This window comes from Cucumis melo, chromosome 7 (assembly GCF_025177605.1).
Source record: "Cucumis melo cultivar AY chromosome 7, USDA_Cmelo_AY_1.0, whole genome shotgun sequence".
In the NCBI taxonomy this organism is placed as follows: domain Eukaryota; kingdom Viridiplantae; phylum Streptophyta; class Magnoliopsida; order Cucurbitales; family Cucurbitaceae; genus Cucumis; species Cucumis melo.
Window position 1 is genome coordinate 4,612,626 of NC_066863.1, and position 16,829 is coordinate 4,629,454.

The window sequence follows — 16,829 nt, forward strand, 5'->3', positions numbered from 1 at the left end:
AATTGTTCTATTTTTATCAATAGTTTGCCTTCTTATCTATTTTTGACATTATTTTTAAAAAATAAATTATTAAAAGAAAATATTCACTATTTCAAATCAAGTTTTAACAATATGATTAATAAAAAAGCATTGTATTATAGTTATTTGTGTATTTGATATTGTTAATGTTTTATAATTTTTTTTTCATATTTTTAATAAATTCTATATACTTTTCATTTTTTACATAATTAAATTACATTTAAACTAAAAAAAGTAAAAATAACATAAGAAATGAAAAACAATAAAAATCATTATCAAATAAATTTTTATTTTTATTTTTGTTTCTTTCTTCCGATAAAAGAAAACGAAAAAAAATTATCAACAAAGAAGAAACAAGAAATAGACAACAAGAAACGAAAACATTAACAAGCGGATCCAAGACAAACCGTTTTGCAACCCCAAGGCACGCATACCAGAAGGCTTATATATAGTAGTGGAATTTGTACGTACATTATCATTTTTGTTTGTGGAACTCACCCCTCTCAGCCTATGCCTATAGCTCTTTGATCTTTATTTTATCTCATTTTGATTTTGTTCTTTCTTATAGTAAGATAGGCCTTATACACAATGAATCACATGGATGACAAGAGAACTAACAAGCTGGATCTTGCAATCCACACACCAAATTTGCTGGAACTGCTATGTCCATCATCTTTGGATAAGCCAAGTTCAAATCTGAGAGAGAGAAACAATATAGTTGTTGTTATAGCAGAAACAATCCGTTTACACCATATTAAATTTTTGTCTTTATGTACTTACTTTCCATGATTTTCTTGAATTCTTCCTGCAAAACAAAAACAAACCCAGGTGAAAAAAATTTCAAACTTTAGGTGTAAAAGCAAAAGATTTAGTAACTATAATCTGCTTTGAAATGCAATTTCCAGATAAGTGGTTTTAATTACTAAAGAAATTACCAGATCCTTGGTAAGCCGAGGATTGTATGTCATTTCTTCACCTACAGTACTAACCTGAAATTGGAAGTCAGATATGAGAGAACGAACCAAGTTTTCGAAGAAAGAATAGGCGTAGAAATATTTTCTTACACTAAATCCCTTGTAATCATGAGCTGGATAGATCAGTGTATCCTTTGGCAGAGTGAAAATCTGGCACAGAGTTAATTATCAGAACGTGTTCGTGTTACAGAAAGCTAAAACAAAGAAACGGAATCTATAGCGATCACTAGCTCTTCTTATGATCATCTCCCCCAGTTCCTTGTTCCAATTTTTCGTGGAAAATATACTGAGTTTATGTTCTTACCTGTGAATGTACAGATTCATAGAGCTGCTTTGAACTTCCACCCTGCAAAAGACGCTGGTATTCAGCCCAGTGGCAATAAAGCTCAAGATACACACAGCTAAACGTATAGCCCATAATCACGCAGAATGGTTGAGATTAATTAAGAAAACGTTTACACCTAAATGATTAGTTAATAGTTCATAATGGTTCCAGTAACCCCATTAGTCAAAACAAAGTTTGTCACGGTCGTGTGCAACAAAAATAATATACCAGCTCTCTTTATCACTCGATGTTCTACAATAAAACAGAAAACTCTGTACTTTGACGTAGATATGAGAGAAGTTTGGAAAAACAGTTAAATGTACATAGAGTCCCAAGCTAGAGGAAATATGACAGCCAAAGTATTATACTGAAATATCTTAATCTAAAATACCAATACTTTCGAGAACTACTTGAGTACTATCATCAACAATTAAATAATAAGTCAAAGGGTGAAAGTAACCTGAAAATCTGTCCTCCCACATCCACGTATCAACAGAGCATCCCCAGTGAATGCCATCCTCGGATAAGGCTGATCAGGTTCATCCCCTGTTACATAGGTGACACATCCTGATGTATGCCCCGGAGTTGCACGAACCTGAAATTATATGCAAGATAAAGAGGAGACGAGAGTCAACTCTAGGATTGTCCCCAAAAATTTATCTTGTTTCTTAACATTGCTTTACTTGATGATAAACCCATTATGAGCATATATTCTTTTTTAAAAAGAAAATTTTGCTCAGTCTGGGTTCAGAAACTTTACTATTGACATCAGAGTCTAAAACCGCTTATACTTCATTGAAAAACTAACACCAGAAAGTATACAATAAGAGTCATACAAAATCAAAATCGTAAAACCATATGGCATATCAGTTTTCCATTCAAAGCTTGTGATATCAACGGAGGTAAAAATGTTCATTACATATTTCCCTCCAATGGCAAACTAAATCTTTACTGAGCAGTCACTTGGAAACTTCCCTAAACTGATGGTGATGGCAAATCTAATGAAAACTTCCTAACTAGGACTCCCTGTGTTATCTATATGTTCCTCCACCTCTGTGTTAGAGATGAAAATCAGGGGTGGCAGCGACACATCAAGTCTCTAAAACCCTAAACCATTTCATTCCTCCCTCCTCCATGTGAAATCACCTACTACATTTATGAATTAATCCAATTTCTGATTTGTTATCATCAACAAGGAACCAGAGGAGATATCTTTGCAGTACATCTTTATTTTCAGTGAAAGGTAATGTTATTTATTATTGATAGAATTAGAGAAATAATGAACAAACAACAAAAGAAGTAATGATGTGGAGCCCCATCTCAAAAGAAAACAGGAGATAGAGGAGCTAGCTGCAGTATGTAATATTACTGGAGGCTAATAAGTCAAAGGAGCATTTCTGGCACAAAAGTTGACAACCTTTCCGCGTCTGCATTTTTCAATCCCCACAAAGTAAATGGTCACAGCAGGTTTTTTGTAGTATTGAAACGCTCGAGAAGAAATGGATCAGTGTTCTCTTTCAGAACTCATGGACATTATCATATGAAGTAGTAATCTATAAAGTCTGAAATTAGATGGCAGGCAAGTCCTTGTGATTTCCCGGACGAGGTCTGGTGGCATGTAAAATGTCATAACCAACATCAACTAACCAAGCTACACTATGTCAAGAATTAGATTAGGTTTTCAACATAAGAGATCGTCACTAAACTATGGGAAGTTTAGAGATCAATACAAATACGGAGCAGATATATTATGCTGAACTGTCACCAGTCCTAGACTCCTATGTGATGGCAAAGATGATGGATAGTCTTGACAAAATGCTGGAATCATAACTATGAAAACAAACAGAGATCTATACTGTGCCTTCGTTTTGTAGTATTAATTAAAAGTATTGGCATACCTCCAGGAATAGATCACCAAAAGAAATTCTGTCGCCAGGTTCAATCAACACATCAGCTTTTGAGCCACTTGCTCTCGAGATAACAGATTTCGCTCCTGGAAATTTATTCTGAAGGAAGTAAACGCATAAAAAGGTAAAAATAAAAATAAAGTCAGACACTGAAAAAACAATAACTGGAATTGAGAAATCACCAACAAAAATGATGATGGAGAAGAAAAACCTTGATGAGTCCAGTCCCAGTGACATGATCAGCATGAACATGAGTATTCATAGCATATACAAGCTTCAGTCCCAATTCTCTTACAAGATTTAGATCCCTATCTACAGTCTTGTCAACCGGGTCAATCAACTGAAAGAAGAAAAAAAAAAAAAAAAGAGAATCGAAAAGCCCATTAATGCTTTTGACCAAACTTTTCAACCAAATTCAGAAAACATGCCCAAAACATTGATGAAACGAAACGAAACAAAGCCATTACACATTTCATCAAATTTCAATTCAAACAACCGAACACTAACATAGAAAAGAGAGATTAGATAAAGGAAATTACAAGCGCTGGTTTATCAGGATGAGAAACATCAGCGAGAAGATAAGTATAAGTGGAAGAATCCTTCTCGAACAACTGACGAAACAAGAGCTTAGACGAGGAAGAAGATGGCGATGACCCCATTTGAGAACTGAAATTCCTAACGGGAATTGAGGAAATGGGTTTCACAGAAAGAAGATGAGGAGTTTGAGAGAAGAAGCATAGAGCATTGGGTTGAAACAATGGAACTCGTAAGAACCGACAGCTATGCATCTTGCCTTGTTATTGACTAGAACAAGATTGAAACGTGGGGGAAGGATAATAGTAATTTAGTGAATTGTTTATGAGAAATGGGATAGAGGAGGAGGTGGAATCGTCGTCATCAATGGATATGAAATGGAAGATTTGTCAGATACCGAATTCGCAAGCTTTGTCTGGTCCGTCGTCGTACCATTTGTGTCCCGCTCGCCGCACCTGGTTTTGGTTTTGCCCATAACGAAACAGAGTGCTTCTCCACGATGGCCTTTCATATCATTTCTTAACAGGTGTCCCAAATTTTCTAATATATATATACAATTCAACCAAATGATTGATGGGTCTCAATTTTAGGTTTTCCTCCTTAACCTCTTGTTTTCCAAATCTCTCTCTTCTCGTCACATGAATTGAGTTATTCAGATATAATTATATATATATATATATATATATATATATATATATATATATTAAAATTTGTATCGTCGATAAAAGGAATGAATTAGATTTGGTTTATCACCAATCTTTAAAATGTTGTTCTAAATCGAAGTTATCATTAGTAAATAATACATAGATTGTAATTACAATTCATGGTTTGATTATAATTGTTGAACTAAAAATAAGGATGAGTCATTATTGATTTGAATTCTAATATATCGTGGATAAAACATTGATCACTATTCACTAATGTGAATATAATATAATAATAAAAATTTAAATTTATTTTTAAGAATCTAAAATGTTTATGTATTAATTTGTTCTTTTTTTCTTCTTCTTTTTTTCTCCCTTTATTTAGCTTTTTCTTGAGATATTTATTTATCATTGACATTTCAAACTTGAACTTAGTGACTTTTTTAAATAGAAAATTATTCATCGATACATATCTTCCATCAATATTTTAGTAACAAAGATTTGGTTTAAAACTTGTGAACTAATTTAGGTTAGGTAGTGTTTTAATTCAAAACTTACGAACATAGTTTCATTGATCTGATTTTTTCAAATTTTGAACTAAAAAAAAAAAAAAAGAGATTGCTTCCAGTAATAACAATATATATAATTATAAATGAGTCAATTTGATATTAGAAAGAGAGATGTCAACATGAGCCTATTGTCTAAAATCCCAAGCAACCAATAATGTCTCTTTATTAATTCAATTTTTTTATATTATTTTTTTAATGCAAGTATATATAATTTGATTGATTAAAAGTTTAGAGCATTATGATTGAATTCATCCTAAAATGATAACTATTACCTTAGAATATGTTAGACTTGACAAGAACTTGGTTGATCCTTTAACTAAATGACTAATTAGGAAAATAGTTCTGGACTTCTCTGTGAAGATGGAACTGAAGACTACAATGCTCTTAATTTGGGTGATTTATTGCAATATACTTGATTGTCTGTGACCCTTCTCTGGGTGGTTTATTGTTATAGACTTGATGGTTCATAGCCCATTGTGTCGATAATATTTAAATGTTGCCTTCTACAAAAGAGTTTACTAGAAATTTCACGGTGACCTGAGTTTTATGTACATGGCCACAATAAGCACAAATCTATATTGCATAATCAAGAAAAGAACCAAAAGTAAATCGTGTTGTGGGGGTCTCAACTAGTGTTATTGAAAGTTTAAAAGGCAACTTATTATCTCTAACAAGGTTGTTGTCTTGCTTCATTGCATATCAATTCAAATAATTAGATATTGACGTCTAAGCTTGATGTCCTATCTTAGCTCAAAACAAAATAATCAAATCTTGTTTTCATTTGTCTACTTGTTAACTTTGTCGTAACAATCATTTGTGGGGATATATTGGAAATGACTTGTAGGCTTAGATCCATAAGCAAAGAACAGTGTTTTATCCTACATTGGAGAAATTTGAAATGTCAAGAAGGTATAAATATCAAGGCATAGTAGGTGTGAGACTAAAATGTGTTGGTGATGATAGCATAACCCAATTACCACATGTGCTTGGGGTTTAGTTGACTTACAAAAAAATGCCAAAGAAATTTAAAATGAGTAAACCCTATCCTAAGCATCCTTTGGTGGCCGGTAAGCATCGACTTTCAAAATTTTCCATTTCCTTTGTTAGTGATATAGAATTAAACTTGCTAGTGATATAGATTTAAATTTATCTTCAACCACCAAACGAAACTTTTGAGTGAATTGGTAGTTTAATAACCGATCTTTCGTATTTAATTTTTAATTTGCTAAATAATAGCCTTTTTATCTGCCACGCCTTTATGTCAACTCTTTGGTTCAATATTCCACTGTCTATTCCCCAATAACATATTTGATTTGATTCTTCTTCAAATTGAGCTACTTAGTTGGGGATTTTGTTTCTGTGGTCGCTGATGTTAGGTTGACATTCAATTGTTTATGTTGTTGAATTCTGTTTTGATCTTAAATATTGATCGTTGAATCTATTGTTATACGGAAAAGTGCTACTTTGATTTGAAATTAGTCGTGAAGCTAAGTTTTGTTATGATAAAATAAGATTATGCTTCAGTATGTTCTTTTTAATTTTAATCGTGTTACTAGGCCATTTAGATTAAATTTGTTAACCAAATTTATGGGTAAATTTCAATTTTGATAAAAAAATTTCTGGGTAATATTATTTGTTTTTGAGATTGGAAGGTCTGAGAGAGAAAGGAGGGAAGGGATGGAACAAGACGAAGGAGATGGGCGTGGAGGATATGCTTGCGAACTACGAAGGTAGAATAGAGGAATGAGGGAAGGGAGGGAGGGAAAGAGACGTACAAGTGAAATAAATACTATCCTAAAATAATTATATAAAAACAATATATTTTGCCAACTCATTTAAAATTTCCTTCTTATCACACTTCAATCAACAAATTAATTGGCATGTCCTTTTTATGTAAGATAAAATGTTTTTACACACTATTTATAATCATATCTCAAATGTCAAACACTAAAATATCTATTTTAAAATTTTAGAGATCAAATAGATGTTAAGTTCAAATTCTATTTTACATTTTTTTGTTTTTGTTTTTATTCAATTGGAAAACTCTAGCCCGTCAAAATATAGAAGATGTGTTAACTTTGGAAAACAACTGAGAAAATTAGCACTATGATAGTGCTGTAATTACGTTCAGACTAGTGGTTCGTCCTACATTCTATTTATAACAAAACAAACCAAAACAATTCTCCAAAATTTATCTACCTACTACTTGTGTTGATCGGTATTGTTGTTAGGAAGATGTCATACACGTACATATGTATTCCAACTCTGCGACATTTCTGCCTTTAATTAAATTATAGCTTAAAGTGTGTTAAAATATTTTTACAAGTTTAAATGAATATGTTTAATTTGAATAAATAATTAGAAAAAGTCTATCCAATTGGAAAAAAAGTGTAAGTATAGATAAAAACAAAACGAAACTTACAAATATTTGTTAGTATCGATGTTTTCTTTAATATATTTGTTAACATATTCCCAAAATTGAAATTTCAATATTGATATTAGCATCAATACTTTGACATTAAGGTTTGTTCGCATTCTTATAAGTTATAACAAAATTGTTTTTTTTTTCAAATATAATAAATAGATCAAATATTGGAGTCTTTTCAAAAATATAAAAAAGCGGTAAATTATTTACATTCTATAGAACAATTTCATAAACGGAAAAAACCACAATAAGAAATACCAAAATACTCCAATAAACGCGTGATTAATTGTCTGCGCGCACCCGACTAATGTTAATAAACGATTATTAGACGACATTGTGTAGAATAATATACAATTGATACACGATCTTGTAAATTACCAAATACATAAATAATAAAAAATAAAAGCTAAACGATAAAAAAAATACTTTAACGAATATCTGATCGTGTAAATTATCTTTAACGATTATCTCGCATATGTGCGTCTGATCACATTTGAAAATATAAACGATAATCATACACAGTTCTGTACATTATATAAACGATAATCATATATATAAACGATAAGGTAATAAACAGTAAAAATGACGAAAAAGTTTAAGTATACACGATCATGTAGAGAAGTTTCAACGATCGTTTATATAAGTATAAACGAACATTTACAGAAACTCCAATAAATTGTAATTACAATAATGCCATCAAAATGAAGGGGCTATAAAAAGGTGAAGGAACTTGCTCAGACTTTTTCGTTCATCGTCTTCTTTGTCAATCGTTTATATCCTGGTAACTACTTCAATAGAACTGTCACAATCGACGATCTGACTTGCATACAAAGAGGTATGAATCTATATCTATCATGATCTATCCCGCATACAAAGACGTCTGTGTTCTATACTGATTGTATATATTTCATTGAATAATTTATATTAGTCTTCTTTTTTACGAATAGATGGTGAACAAGAATCAACAAGCATCATGTAGCAAATCAATAAGGTGTAAAGCAAAGACAGAAGAAAGAAAAATGAATAAAGGTAACAAACTATAATGTGAATATCTATCTGTATAACATTGTATATTTGTTTATCTTTTTCTTTATAGCGCTCTATATTTGTAAATTTGTTAAAACTTACCATTGTTTGAAACATACTATTTATTATGTCATTCAACAGGTGAAACACTATCCAAATGACATTATTATGGAAGATGAACAAAAAAAATCTTAGAATTACCGTATACTACAGTTTAGAAACATTGAATCAAATCAAGTTAAAAATAGACCAAAGAATTCTTTCTCGAGTTTTGACAAACAATCCTTTTGGCCAGTTTCTTAACATTAAAATGACCAAAATACCAACACAATTTCTGCATTTTTTATTAAGAAAACAATGTCATACGAAAAAAAAAAAACTAATGTCCTTGCTTTCAACTTTAATGGACATATAGTAGAATTTGGGCTGAAAGAATTTTGTTTTATGACTGGACTAAAAGACCACAAATTCCCTGAGTTAAATCTAGAAGAAAGAAAAGAAAATGGTCTGAAAAATGTCCTTTTCCGTCATGATGACTTTATAACAAGAAGAGATATAGAAAGAACTTTCAAAGCGTTGTGCAACGAGGAAGACTCATTGAAAGAAAAACTAGTTAACATCTATATCTTATAAGCATTTTTAATTCCCAAGTAGCAAAACAACCGCATAAATCTCCTACATCTAGATATATTGGATAATGAAGAAATCTTCAAAGGTTATCCATGCATGGGGAAGGTTATCGTACATCCTAACATATCAGTTCTTAAAAAAAGCATCCTACAGTTACAACAATGTTGTATACCTTCATGGGTTTCCCCTAGCTTTAATCTATTGGACTTTTGAGAAAATACCAAGACTTTCCAATTTAGATGTTGGGTTTGGAAGAAAGCTTGCAATTGAAAGGCCACCAATTGTAACATGAGAATGTTTGAAAACAAGTGACTGGAGGACTCTAAACATCGACATTTTTGAATCTGAGAATGTAAGTAAATTTATATCATGCTTTATGTATGTCTATCTAGATAAACAATGAAAAATTTTCTATCCATATCTATCTTGAATAGATGATGATATAAATCGATCACTATTTATCAATACCTTTGCTACTTTTTTTTACTAATAATCTAATATCATTTTATTTGTAGTTCTCCATGACACATCTAGACTCATTAGAAGAAGAGTCTCAAACAATTTTGAGATATTTCAAAAATATTGAGAAGTAGGAAAGAAAAGAAAAAATAGAGCAATAGGAAAAAAAAAAGAGAAAGAAATGAAAAAAAAAACAATGAAATAAATAAAATCTTAAATGAAATAAGAGAAATCAGAAAAAAAAAGTCAAGAAAAAATAGAAATAGAAAAAAATATTATTAAGACAAGGAATAAAAGAAATAAAAAGCATATTGACAATGGTTATGACAAGCTTGAATGTTCCACCACCATCAGCCAAACTTCAACAACAACAGAATGAGAAATAAATTGCATATACAAAAGTCGTGGAGAAAAATAGACCACCTACTTGTAGCCTTGATCTTCTTGATGAAGATGAACAAGTTAATACAATGGTGAAGTATGCAACAACACATTGCTCTACAGTTAGTGCCTTATTCATTATGTACTCCTTTGTTTTGTTTAATGTTCCTTAATTTCCAAATAAAACACGATTATGTTATTTCTTTTTCTTCACATGGAACGTAATTTCCAAATAAAACACGATTATGTTGTTTCTTTTTCTTTACAAGAAACTGTCGTTTTGGAAACACAAAGTAGTTTAGAAACAATAGCAACTACAGATTTAGAAACAACCAAAACACAAATATTGTCACAGGTTTAATTCTTTTCCAAACAATAAATATAATTTATATCGTATGGACAAATATAATTTATCTGTTTGGATGTGTTTTCTTCATGATGTCTTTGAACATTCTTAGTTTATGTGCTTGCAGATACATGAAGAAGACGAAAAGAAAAACTGGTTTTTATTCATTTAGGAACACTAAAAACACACGTATTAACATAGGTTTTAATTTGCTTAATATACAATTGGTTTCATGATTGTTTAATTATATTAAACGATCGTTTATATATTTCACATGACTGTTCATTTAGTTTACACACATTTTAATTCTTTGCTACTCAACTGGTTTCATGATCGTTTATGTATTTTACATATTTAAACGATCTTTATATTGCACGACTTTCTACATTTTCTTGCACAATCATTTTGACAGTACATTCTCTTTTTACATTCATATAATTGAATTTAAAGATAGTGAAAAAGAAAAAGAAGTTGAAAAAAGGAGCCAGAAAGACAAAACAAAACGAAGCCGGATTCAATTGGAAAATATTGTAATCGTTGAAGAAAAAAATAGAAAAACAAGGGGAAGAAAATACAAAAGATACAACAAAAGGAAAACAAAAGTTGATTGAAGAGGATGAGGTTGATAATAACGGAACTGAAGAAGAAATTGACACTGATAGCAGTCAAGAGCATGCACCACAAGAAGTGGAAACAAAAGGAAACAAAAGAGAAATTAAAGAAAAGAAAAAGGAAAATAATGGTCGTCAGCAAAAAAAAAAAAAAAAAAGACAAAAATTTCAAAATTAATATGGAGACAATCAATCTCAACACAAGAAGAAAGCAACAAGAAAAACGAAAGAAAAATGTCAACTCAAGAATACATTGATACTGCTCCATCTTTCGACCTACAAATTTCTCAATATTTTAGAGATGATTTATAGTGTTTGTAAAGCTTCAAATCTGTAAATTTAACTTTCAAAAATTTCTTTATTTTATACTCGAGAAATCTGTATTCCATTTAACTCTTTATATCCTACACTATCTTGTAAAATGTGTAAAGGGATCAATTACATTTATTACCACGATCGTTTATATTCAACAATACCATCATTTAATCGTATAAATACATAGTCGCTTAAATAATATACTTCACGATCACGTAAATTGTACAACATCATCGTTTAACAACATCTTATAAATGATATCCTACACGATCGTCTAATTGTACAAAATCATCGTTTAACATTATATGTTTTTGCCATCGTTTAATAATGCGACCAATTACATCTTTTAAAAGATCGTTTTGACTTAATTACATGATCGTTTATATATATATAAATATATATGTGTGTGTGTGTGTTAAACAGTAAGGGATGTGAATCGACATTTTAAAAAAGACACGCAAATTTACATTATTGCCCCTTTGGTAAAAACCAACAATATACGTACTGCCTTCTTTGTTTTTCATCACTTCGCAATACACAAACTCACTTATCACTTAGCTTTTTGTCTCAAAGATTTTCTATTCCATTTTTCTCTTCAATGTCAAAAGGTATGTTGCTGAACTTTTCATACTATAATGTTACGTTTCGTCTTCTTTATATTTCAAACGTTTCGGCTTCTGTCTTGAAAACTATCTTTCTGTTCTTAAATTCTTATTCTCAAGCGTTTCAAATTCGTTTAAACTTCTATTCTAGAGATTGTTAAATGTTTCAATTTATCATTACTTGCCGATTAGTTATATTAAAAATGTATTTCATATTGGATTAAACGATCTGTTACATCAAGTAAATGATAATTGAATTTTAGGGTTTATGGTTTAGTGTTTTATAAACGATCGTGTACATAACGAAAATATATTATGATCATTATTTTCAGGATGGCTGTACCTAGCGACAAGTACTTTCCTGCCAGTGTCTCATGCCAAGTGCACAAGATCGACAATCTTATTAAGGATAAACTGACCAAAAAATAGCTGCAGATGTTCGACAAAACAATTTTTGGTCCATTGCTGAATGTCAACATGGTCTTCAACGATCAGTTGATCCATCATTTCTTGCTGAGGCAGATATCTGAAGAAGCGAACGCAAATGGAATCTATTTTTCAGTTTTGTGGAAAAATGTCTGAGATTAGAAAACAAGAAAATAATAACGTGCTTGGAAGTTAAGGAAATTTTCAAGAATTTTGAGTTTACGAATGATCATGATGCTGTGAAGATCGCATTGGCCGTTTTTATTGAAATTGTGATGGTCGGGAAGGATAAGAAAACACAATTTGATATGGATATTTTGGGAAGAGTTGATGATGAAGAAGTTTTTAAGAACTTTGATTGGTCAACTTTCTTCTACACTCACTTGAAGACAAGTCTACAAGGGAAAAAAAGAAGCATACGAGTTAAAGAAGGCAAAAAGTTCCAAAGCAGTGACATACTACAACATCAAAGGCTACGTACTTGCTTTTCAGGTGATTTTTATTTGTTTATACACTTTAATTAAATACAAACTAAACATCAAAGTTTAACATATTTGTTTAAATGTTTTAGGTGTGGGCTTATGAAATACTCTCAACTGCAAGTGAGCACCTAGCCACAAAAAACAGTAAGGGATCAATCCCTAGGATATTAAGATGGAATTGGACACAAACTCCATCTTACAAAATGTTGCAGAAGAACGTATTTGACAACAAAAATGTAAGTAAAACTTGTCAGCGGTTGTTTAAAACAATTACACGATCGTTTACATTTTAACATTTACGATCGTATACTTTAATGCAATATCGTTTATATTGAATACCACATGTAGTATCATATTATTTTATAAATGATCGTTTATATTAGCAATTCTTTGATTGTAACATTGCAGACTGTTGTTAAACCTAAACTGAAGTTATCAACCCAAGAGAAAACTTTCATAGAGAGTCGAATTCGAGAGAATGATAACATGGAAATGGAGGACGATGGCTCCATGCCAGATATTAACAACAGTAATACCAATACTCTTGATGATGCAATGAACAATCAATCATTGGAGCAATTAGACTCATCTCTACAACTGTCACCATGAAGGAAATAAAGACAAACAGTGGCTGACTAGTCTAAAATGCATCCAATAACCAACAAGAAATGTTGCAGATTAAAGAAGTCCAATGACAAAAAACAACAAAGTCATTCGAAATCCTACAAAAAACTGAAAAAGGAAATAAAAGAAGTTCGTAAGGATTTATCCATACTGACTTCTATAGTCTCTAAGATGGATGATACAATTAGAAAGCAGTCATTGGAGCTGTCTGAAATGAAGAAGATGCTGGAGAGATTGGTCTAGGTAAATTTTGTTTTCAGAAAGTATCTCGTTTATTAGTTGTTTAAATAAACAATCGTTTAACTAAAATATTTGATTGCCTGTCAAATTTCAACGATCGTTTATCAAAGTTATACGATCGTTTAGATAGGATACACCATCGTTTACTTTTATATACACGATCGTTTAACAATTAGTTTTTTATTTTATTTTTATTTGTTTATTAGAATCAAAATCAAAATCAAGGGAATGATCATACGCATCAGAATGACAATGATGATCGTCATAATAGAGAAGATATGATCACCAATGACCAACCATATGTTGAAGAACAACATACTGAAGAACTTAACGTGGAAACCCAAATGTTAACATTTCATTTATTATTTACTGCTTTATATTGTTGAAAATTGCTTATATTCTAAATAAGTAACAATTGTATTTTTTTCCTTATTCTCATTTTTTTTCTCATTTTGTTTAGGGAACAAAAAAACAACTTCACTTGAACATCAAGAGAAATCAGATAGTGATATTAGCATAGACGGTAGGGATGCAGATTTGCTATTTACTATAAGAGATTTATCGAATAATATAAATGCTTAAAGTCAGAAAGAAAAAGACCTGCCAGAAATTATTACTACCCTTCCACTTATGAGCAAACCTCTTCCACTTTGTGAGATACTACCATCATCAAGTAGTACTCTCAAACAACTTGCAATGACTCAATTGGATCAAACTGTACAAATTCATAAAGTGCCACCATCAATTTCAATTGTAAATGAAGAATGTCAACTGGTATGTATACACAACAACTGTGTCGTCCTTTAAATTAAGAGTTTGTTTCTTATCTAATATTATGCATTGTAGGAAATACAAAAAAAAAAAAATGATCAAGCAGTTACTTTGGTTGAGATAGAAAAAGAAAATGAACAAGTAACTGAGGATCAAACAATTGGAAATGTGCAGTAATCTACTTCAACTGAAAAAAAATAGAATCTCAATTGGTATGTATACACAACAAATGTATAATCCTTTAAATTAAGAGTTCGTTACTTGTCTAATATCATACATTACAGGAAAGACCAAAACAATAGGTTGAGATTCAAAAAAATGATGAAGTAGTTACTTTGGTTGAAAATGAACTAGTAACGGAGAAAGAAAGTTCTACAATTGGTTTAGAATCTATATTGGTATGTATATAAAAGAACTCTGAAGTACTTTGCATCAATTATTATTGTTTTTTTTTTTCCTTAGTTAACAACATTGTGCATTATAGGAAATAAATGAACAACAAAAACCAATGAAAAGAAGAAAGTTATGTAATATAGCAGATAAAAAGGTGCTTAATCAAGATCAATCATCCACAACATCTACTGAGGTCATATCAGAACCTACAATATTTGTCTTAGATGTCAAATTTAGAGATGTAGATAGATATGATCCCATGTGACAAGTGGATCCAAAATTATGGAAGACATACTTATCTTGGAAAGATTAAAAAAAAACAACTCATGAAGAAAGGACAGTAATGCCCACAACTAGAAAGAAAGAATTTTTCAAAAAGCTTGAAGAAAACACATGGATACTAAGAGACATAAGTACTCTTTCCAAATTTCATTTTATATATAAAACTGCACGATTGAGTACAATATACTTTATCTAACCAAACAATCGTTTATATATAATACACGATCGCTTAGTAAGGAAAAGAATGTTGTAAATGATCACTTGTATTTGTTAAACGATCGCTTAAACTATCGCTTCTATTCACTAAACAATCATTTAATTTTTTTTTGTAGACCATGGATTTGCTATTGACCCACTTGCAGAAAAAAAAAATGTTGCATATCAAGCAACTTTGCAAGTATACTTTTAGAGTACTAGATTCGGCGTTTATAGTAAGTTGTTATTCTTTAATTTTTTTCTATAAAAGTTAAACTGCATAATTATATTTTGATTAAATTTTTTACTTATTCTTCAAGACTGGAATCAATAAACGACACTGCATAGTTTGACAACGACTTTTTGATAATCTTGTGCTGACAGCAGATAATAAGAATGCTGAATGGGCAGACACAACATCACTTAGAACTATGGACATAATCAAATTTGGAATACTATTTTAATACAACTCTTGGTGATTTCCAAGATAAAGAAGGGTGGGGAGATGTTAACTATGTGATTGGCTGCATCAACATAAAAGAACACTAGTTAGCTGTTGCAGCTGATATTAGGGGTGAAAAAAACCGACCCAACCCGATGACCCGACCCGAACCGATTCGGTTCGATTTGGGTTGGACCAATTAGTAACAACTGCGTTACCGAACTGATTTGATTCGGGTCGAGTTTAAAATTAACCGATTAGGTTAAAATTATTTCTTCGTCGACTCTGCGTCATTTCCTCTTGTCTTCGACTCCTCTTCAGTCTTCACGTCTTCGCCTGCAGACTCGGCATCATCTCTTCGTCTTCATCACTTCGCCATTCCATCGTCACTTCGCCATTCCATCGTCTTCATCACTTGAGTTTTTGGGAGGTGGGTGTGTTTACCTATTCCATCTCTTCGTGTTCACTCGTCATTCCATCTTTTCGTGTTCACTCGCCATTCCATCGTTTCATTTTTTTGTTTGTTTGTTGTTATTGGATGTTCATATAGGAAATTTGTCATCTGGATTCTCATAAATAATAAGAAGAAGGTGTTTTTCCTTTTTTTTTTTTTATTCTTCCCCTTAAGTGCCTTTAATCTTACATCTCCTTTTCAACTAAACAATGACTGCAATTCAAAGCATTACTAACTGCTCAAACTCAAACTCTAATGTGGGCTACAGGTAAATTAAAAGGGGTTCTTCTTGAAAGCGGAAGTCCTGAGGTAATTTCACTTTGAAGTTTTAACTTCTAGGTTTTATTTATTTATTTTCTTTTTTGAATGGCCATGTCAGTTAGTTCCTAACCTTGAGAAGTCTTAATTAAATTTAGCGTTCAACTTTAATTCTTATTAAGTTTTGGTCAATGAGATTGAACTAACAAAGAATGAAAACTATGATATGATTGATTCAAAATCCACCCTACCCCAGGTTCATATATGCATACATTCATATATAATTATGTAAATATACTTTTAAAAGAAACTGCCAAACATTATTTCGATGTTGTGATATATGATACTAGGGGTAGAAAAGAAATAGAAGGAGGACCATAAGCTTATCCAGCAAAATAGTAATTTTTCTCTATAGTCTCCCATTAGAAAATCTATCACCATGTCCACATTTCTCCTGAAAAATTGTTTACACGCACTCAAAAAGAAATCATATGAA

The 16,829-nt window shown here is 31.2% G+C and overlaps 1 protein-coding gene across 2 annotated transcripts; it reads right to left on the bottom strand.

The window, feature by feature from the left end:
* Positions 1–427: 427 nt before the first annotated feature.
* Positions 428–4,400, bottom strand: LOC103501765 (persulfide dioxygenase ETHE1 homolog, mitochondrial). 2 transcript variants are annotated; one of them, XM_008465449.2, is made up of 9 exons: positions 3,764–4,400; positions 3,436–3,564; positions 3,216–3,323; positions 1,778–1,912; positions 1,297–1,338; positions 1,083–1,142; positions 954–1,007; positions 799–823; positions 428–714 (listed from the first exon to the last, which is right to left on the bottom strand). In XM_008465449.2, exons 1-9 carry the CDS (start codon positions 4,010–4,012, stop codon positions 632–634), a joined length of 885 nt encoding a protein of 294 aa, XP_008463671.2. In that variant the 5' UTR covers positions 4,013–4,400; the 3' UTR covers positions 428–631. The 2 variants fall into 2 exon arrangements, with proteins under 2 accessions (XP_008463671.2, XP_050943936.1); XM_051087979.1 differs by having other exon boundaries at positions 4,156–4,311.
* Positions 4,401–16,829: the final 12,429 nt, after the last annotated feature.